This window comes from Hyalella azteca, unplaced genomic scaffold, assembly GCF_000764305.2.
Source record: "Hyalella azteca isolate HAZT.00-mixed unplaced genomic scaffold, Hazt_2.0.2 contig7991, whole genome shotgun sequence".
Lineage (NCBI taxonomy): Eukaryota > Metazoa > Arthropoda > Malacostraca > Amphipoda > Hyalellidae > Hyalella > Hyalella azteca.
This window is the reverse complement of record NW_025938097.1, coordinates 9,814-16,164: the sequence shown is the minus strand read 5'-3', so window position 1 is coordinate 16,164 and position 6,351 is coordinate 9,814. Positions and strand designations below refer to the sequence as shown.

The 6,351-nt window shown below is 35.1% G+C and overlaps 1 protein-coding gene across 1 annotated transcript; it reads right to left on the bottom strand.

The window, feature by feature from the left end:
* Positions 1 to 607: 607 nt before the first annotated feature.
* On the bottom strand, positions 608 to 5,587 carry LOC108673975. The gene is made up of 5 exons (XM_018161868.2): positions 4,051 to 5,587; positions 3,629 to 3,774; positions 3,166 to 3,434; positions 2,601 to 2,787; positions 608 to 1,810 (listed from the first exon to the last, which is right to left on the bottom strand). The coding sequence occupies exons 1-5, from the start codon at positions 5,411 to 5,413 to the stop codon at positions 1,730 to 1,732; spliced, it is 2,046 nt and encodes a 681-aa protein (XP_018017357.1). The 5' UTR covers positions 5,414 to 5,587; the 3' UTR covers positions 608 to 1,729.
* Between the last annotated feature and the right edge of the window lie 764 nt (positions 5,588 to 6,351).

Sequence of the window (6,351 nt, the reverse complement as noted above, 5' to 3'; positions counted from 1 at the left end):
TGCTGAGCAGTTACTTGAATCTGCCATGTTGATCAGAAGCGCAGCATGAAGTTAATTTATTTGAATGATGTTAAATTACCGCTCTGAAGCGCATTAGATATCACATCAACTCGTAGAACATCAGATATCAAATCAACTCGTAACGCATCAGATACCAAATCAACACGTTGTAGTGCATCAGAATCAAATCAACACGTTGTAGTGCATCAGATATCAAATCAACTCGTTGTAGAGCATCAGATATCAAATCAACTCGTTGTAGAGCATCAGATATCAAATCAAATATTTATGGAGCATGATATCAAATAAACTCGTTGTAGCGCATCAGACATCAAATCAACTATTTGTAGATCATCACACATCAAATCAACTATTTGTAGAGCATCTCTTAACCTCAGACATCAAATCACGGCGGTGCAGAGCATCAATTATTATCACGATGCGCGACTATGTTCATGACCTGGTGGATGCAACATGGCAAATTAACTACTAAACACATCGCTTCTACGTGGAAAGCTATGACTATTATTGAGAATCGTAATGATCGAATTTTTCCTGTTAGATATTATTCGGATACAAAAGCTATGCTGAAAGGATTTCATAGGAAAAACAATTTCAACATGTATTCTCAACCTTGATAGCGCGCTGTACGAATTTTAGTTGAATACAAACAATTGCAAGTCCATAAAACACATACTAATCATTGTTAAATTTTGTAACCAAAAAAACAGTTAATTGATATTTTAGGAGTCAGAAGCAATGCCGCCTGATAACTATGAATGAATACATAAAAATTTTAATAAATACCACCAGAAAATTTCAAGTTAAGCATCAACATCCTTTATGCACATAAAAAGCAAGGACAAATTGTGGAAAACTTACACACGTCAAAAGCCAATAAAATCAGAAGTGAATATGAACATTGAAGTGGAAGCAGTAACTTAATTGTTTCTCTAATATTAATTGGTTTGCAGACACACCTTTATACACATTGTACTCCTTTAATCATAAAATAACAATAATCTGCTACGATTCTGTCCAGCTCACCATTGCAATTATTTCGTCAGTAAGTCACACGAAATCAACGAGGCTATGTGTTACTGTGTCCCTTTAAACCTTTAATTTGCATTTAATTTTCAATGATAGATATACAGTGAACATGGAACACTGATGCTATACAAGACCTGCAGCAAAATTTTCAACAAAATGAGAATTTTCCTCACAAAATTAAAATTCGTTTCTTTTCTCTTAAAAGCAATGCAACTAAAATGCACTACATTGACGCACTACAAGAAAAATCTCACACCAAAACTGAATCAAGAGCCCAGATGCAGAAATTACGGTCTATGTTAGAAAAAGTGCAACAAATTTTGGTTTAGTATTACTTCAGCAGATAGTTTATTAGCATATCATAACATAAAAAATTAACCATGTGCGACTAATCCATACACTTTATGACTGAAGGTAATACTAAAGAAAGCAAAGTAAATGCTAGTGATGGCGCAGTTAATTAAGGCTGATGATGCTAAAGTTAACTCAAATCATAGGAAAGTTAACGCAGATGATAGCAAAATTACTCCTAATGATAGTAAAGTTTATTCTCATGACAGAAAAATTAACGCTGAGAATTATCTGTGGAGTTCACCAAAATTAATGTAACATGCCACTGATAGCCAAGTTAACACTGCTGATATTAAGGTTGCGGTAATTTTGTCCAAGGTGCGATGACTCAGGACTCGTCGGAGAAATATGCATCTGGGTCTTCTTCGTCAGTATCGTTGGTGTCCTCAGGAGTTTCAAGCTCGGGCAGCTGCAAGGAAATGAGAGAGTAGGTCTTCCTCCTTGACATGTTCCAAGCGTGAAACTAGAACTAATAATAATTTATGCTTATAAAAATAACAGATAGCTGTCCACAGCATCCAAAGGGCATCTTGTCATCTGGTAATATTACTCCTAGACTTCCTACATATGGCAGGGCTGAACCAATGACACTTTTGAGCAATTCGACCAAAAATGTTCAAGCATCTAACAAAAGAAAGAAGTTGACATTCTTTCGAAAAAAATTTGGAGTTGGTTTCCTGTGGCTACACAACTCATGAGACTAGTATACTAAAATTACCATGAATAGGATCTTAAATAAAGTCTTGTGGCATCTCAGGGTTTGAAAACATTGGGAATTTGTCATTGTGTTGGAGAAGAATTTTGTATGATATAATTAACAACATTAAACATTTTATTTCTTTAGCAGCAAAAGAAGAAAGTTCTTCTGGAAAGAGGGAGAGACTAGCTCACCAGAATGCGCCCTAGGTCCTCAAGGTTGACAACACACTGACATCTTCTTTGACAGCCACGTCAGTAACACGCTATTGCTCGATAAAAGCCCCTTCCTTGGCATACATATTGAAAAGCTTCCTTAATTTGCTACTTCAGTCTCAGCTAACACAATGACTACCTACACGGCCAGTTTAACCTCAGCCAACACAATGAGTTAACCAGCCTGTTCAACATCAGCCAGCACAATGACTTACCCTACTAGTTCAACATCAGCCAACACATTGACTTACCCTGCCAGTTTTGCCTCAACCTACACAAAAACTCACTTGAAGCCATTTGAAGTTTTTCTTCTTGTGTCTCACATTAGAAGGTGCAGGCAAAACGGCAGCTGCGGTGGTTTCATCTTCAACAACATTTGAGCAATTCCCTGGCAATACCTCAGGCGCATCTCGTTTTTGTGTGCCTCTTTTCTTGCTTTTTTTTCCTCGGTGAAAGATGATCCGGTGGATATCACTGATAAAAAAAATTAGTTAGACATAATAACATTTTCACCAGTAAAAATGTACAGAGTATCTATAGTGTGCCAAAATTTTAACTTCTTGCTTAGATAATCTCCCTTTTTAGCTATTTATCCCCACAAAAATAAAATTAATAATAATGATACTAATAACAATAATAATAGAGCAGCCTTGAACATGGAAGTAACAGGTATGCAAGATGTTATCACCAATTCATCATATTATGATATAGTAATCACACAAGAAGGCATCACTTGCAATGTCGTAATAACACAAGAAGATATCACTTGTGACTGCACAATCACACCAGAAGGCATGACTTGTAGTGGTATAATCACTTAAAAATGTATCAATGTAAAACTTCATCACTCACTCAGCCTCTGGCATCACAGGTGTGTGCACAACATTGAAATTGCCTCCATAATAAGGACTGGTTGGGTTTTTGGCATTAGGAGTGTTCTTCAGCCAGTCCCAGTTGTCAGGTGCCCTAGGCGTGTCAAAAGACATGTCTCCAACAGACACACTTGATGGTGTCATAGGTGAAAGCATCGGCAGCAATGCTGAGGAGTTCACAGAATGCTGAGGAGTTAGCCCTCCTGCAGTGAGGCTACCAGAACTCAAGTCAGTCTGGAGAATCTTCATCTGTTGGCATGACAGGTGTTGAGTTAGTTCACATTTAACTATTCATATCCATTTTAATCTAAATACATAGTAAGGATAGTGACATAATATAAATCAATAATAATTAGAACTTCTCCAAAATCTGAGCATTCAAATATCATAAGCTTGCTGGCAGCTAATTAGAAAGTAAAACATCAACTGAGTAAAAGACTTACCTTGAACCTGTTGTTAGCATTAAGGTGTGGATTGTCCAGGAACAACTCAGCGTCATTATCCTCCTGTTGCTGTTGTTGCTGCATTAAAAACTGCTGGCGTTTGTGTCGTTGTTTCAGATGTTTGAGGGTTCCCTTTCGAGCTGTCACTGCACAAAAGAATGAAAAAATTTAATCTATCTGAAAATATAACTAATAGGTAGGTATATAAGTAAAATATAATTAAAAAGAAATTTCAGGTCCAAGTAATATTTTTATGATCAATATATCTATTTCATATATGTGGTCTGGAATAGTCATATTATTGCAGTACAATGCTTGAACAGACACCCACAAATTTTGCATATACATAGTAGGTAAGTAAATATACAACATTCATTCATACAGTCCTGAATGAATCAAACAAATCACATTAATAGTTTTACCTTTCTCTGGAACTGCATTTTGAGACTGGCATTGTTCAACAGGCAGCTGCTTCTTCTGGCATTTTCTTTTTGTGATGCATTGACCAGGATCTGATGGTTGATTTTCTTTGCCTTTAGGAACTCTTTTTCCTCTGCTCTTTCTGTTCTGGGTTTTCATTGCATTATCAATTTTCTGATATTCATTGTGAGAAGGAATCTCATTTTTTTCAGATTTCTGACTTCTTGTAACTTTAAAATTCCTTTCTAATGGCATAGGGTTATCATTGCAAGTTGTCACATTGTCATTATGGGATAATAATGCAGATTTTTTATTAGTGGATTTGCCCTTGCCTTTGTTGTTTCTTACTTCAGCAAAGGTGGTATCCTGATAAAATTCAACATTTTTGAGATGCCTTCCAAATCGCGATACATGACTTTTTTCAGGGCATGATTTTGTACAATTTTTTTCTAATGATCCAGCTGTACTAATATTGAACCTTTGTTTCAGTGGCCGGCCATAGCGTGAAGTATTTACATGAGCATTCTCTCTCTGGAAACGGGATTCATTATTCGACAGGTTGCAATTTAGATCATTTGTTGAAGATGAGGAGTTAATCTCTGACAGACCATATTTATTGCTGCACTTCATTGAATTGATATTTTTATTAGAATTTAGTCCATTCGATTCTTGTTTTGAAGACATTTTTTTAGCTCCTTGGCACATTTCATAATCTTCACACATTTCATTGATTTCTGGCAAATTTTTCCTGCCAGAAGCCTTTTTCACAGTAGCAGTATCTAGGCTACCTGCTTGGTTTTCAGAAGTAGCTTCCATTCCTGGTACTTTTTTCATCAACTGAAACTTAGCACAATCATTTGAGAAGCGCTTTGCTTGTACACCTAAATTCCTTGCTGGAACTGACACTTCATTGTTTATCAGTGGTTGTATAAGGTTTTTATTCATTGACCAGATTTCACAATGCTGTTTCCCAGATTGGGTGCAGTCAACAGAAAGTTTTGGAAAATTTTGTGAATTTACCATCTTTGATCTTGTCACCCTGCAGTTTAGATTATGCAAAGAATCCAATTCTCTTCTAACATCTCTTTGCTCACAGTCAGTATCCTGAATACTCCGTTCACCCACATCTTTTCCAGTGCACATTCTTTTGTTGAGTTGACAGATAACATCATCTAAAATTTCACATATAAACTTATTTTTCCTCTTCAAATTCAAACAAGATGCTCCCTTCAACTCATTTTGAGTCAAAGTTCTCAATTGAAATAAGGAAAGAGTCTTCATGTGATCAGGTGGTTCGTATTCATTAAGCAGAAAAGAAGTAATTTCATCATCAACAATTATTTTCAAATTCTTTAGTGAATCCATGTAGCAAAATTGTGGGCGCTAAGCACAGAAATTTTCAACATTAACTGGGAACAAAACTATGAGGAGCAAAATGAAGGTAAGTTAATACTTAAACTGAATGTTGTAATTTATAACAAAATTATAAAGAGAAATACAAAATAGCGCTCTTGGGATCAGAAAATGAAAGACAATTTTATATTTAACAGAACATTTAAAAGAAAAATTCTCAACAAAAATAGGTATACTTCAAGGTTTTGCTGCTATGACATTTTAACACCATGACAGAGGACTGTCCAAATTTACCCTGCCAGTCCCTTATTACCCTGTTTAAAGGTAGTTACCAAAGGTCATAAAATGTTAAGCTGCATAATACAAAGAAATATGATATAAAGATAACTTTCTCACCAAGCAGTATGATTGTTGATTGATGAATTGGAAAACAAGATGACAAGGTTTGGGCAGCATTACTTTAGCTGTAGCAACTATTTTTTTATTTAAAAAGCCCCAAGATCTTAATCAGCTTTAGTTGTTACTAAAATAGAGTTCATGTGAAATATGATATGAAATGGAAAAATTTATACAACAAATATGTTTAATTTGCAATCAAATTCTTATCATGATTATGCTGCAGCTAGGAAGCTATTCATTAATATCTCAATTGATATGAATTAAAGTAAGTGGCACATATATAATGTTATTAATTTGTATTTAATTACTGTCAACCAGGGATATAAGGGACGGTTTTGAGGATTTTTTAATAACTTTTTACTATGGAACATTTCATAAACAACTTTGGGCTCATTTTAAAAGTCTTTGCAAGGGCTATTGTATGGCATCTCCAAAAAAATTCCATACTGTCAAACGGGATTATAAGGGGTCAATTTTGAGGGTTTCTTGTTAATAACTTCTTTTCACAAAATATTTCATAAACAAGTTTGTGCACATTTTAAAGCTTTTTG

Coding starts and splice junctions, on each gene's coding strand:
- LOC108673975 (XM_018161868.2), bottom strand. CDS start 5,413: ATGGATTCACTAAAGAATTTGAAAATAATTGTTGATGATGAAATTACT. Junction 3,435..3,628: donor ATGCTAACAACAGGTTCAAG/GTAAGTCTTTTA, acceptor TCATGCCAACAG/ATGAAGATTCTCCAGACTGA. Junction 2,788..3,165: donor CCTGTGATGCCAGAGGCTGA/GTGAGTGATGAA, acceptor TTTTTTTATCAG/TGATATCCACCGGATCATCT.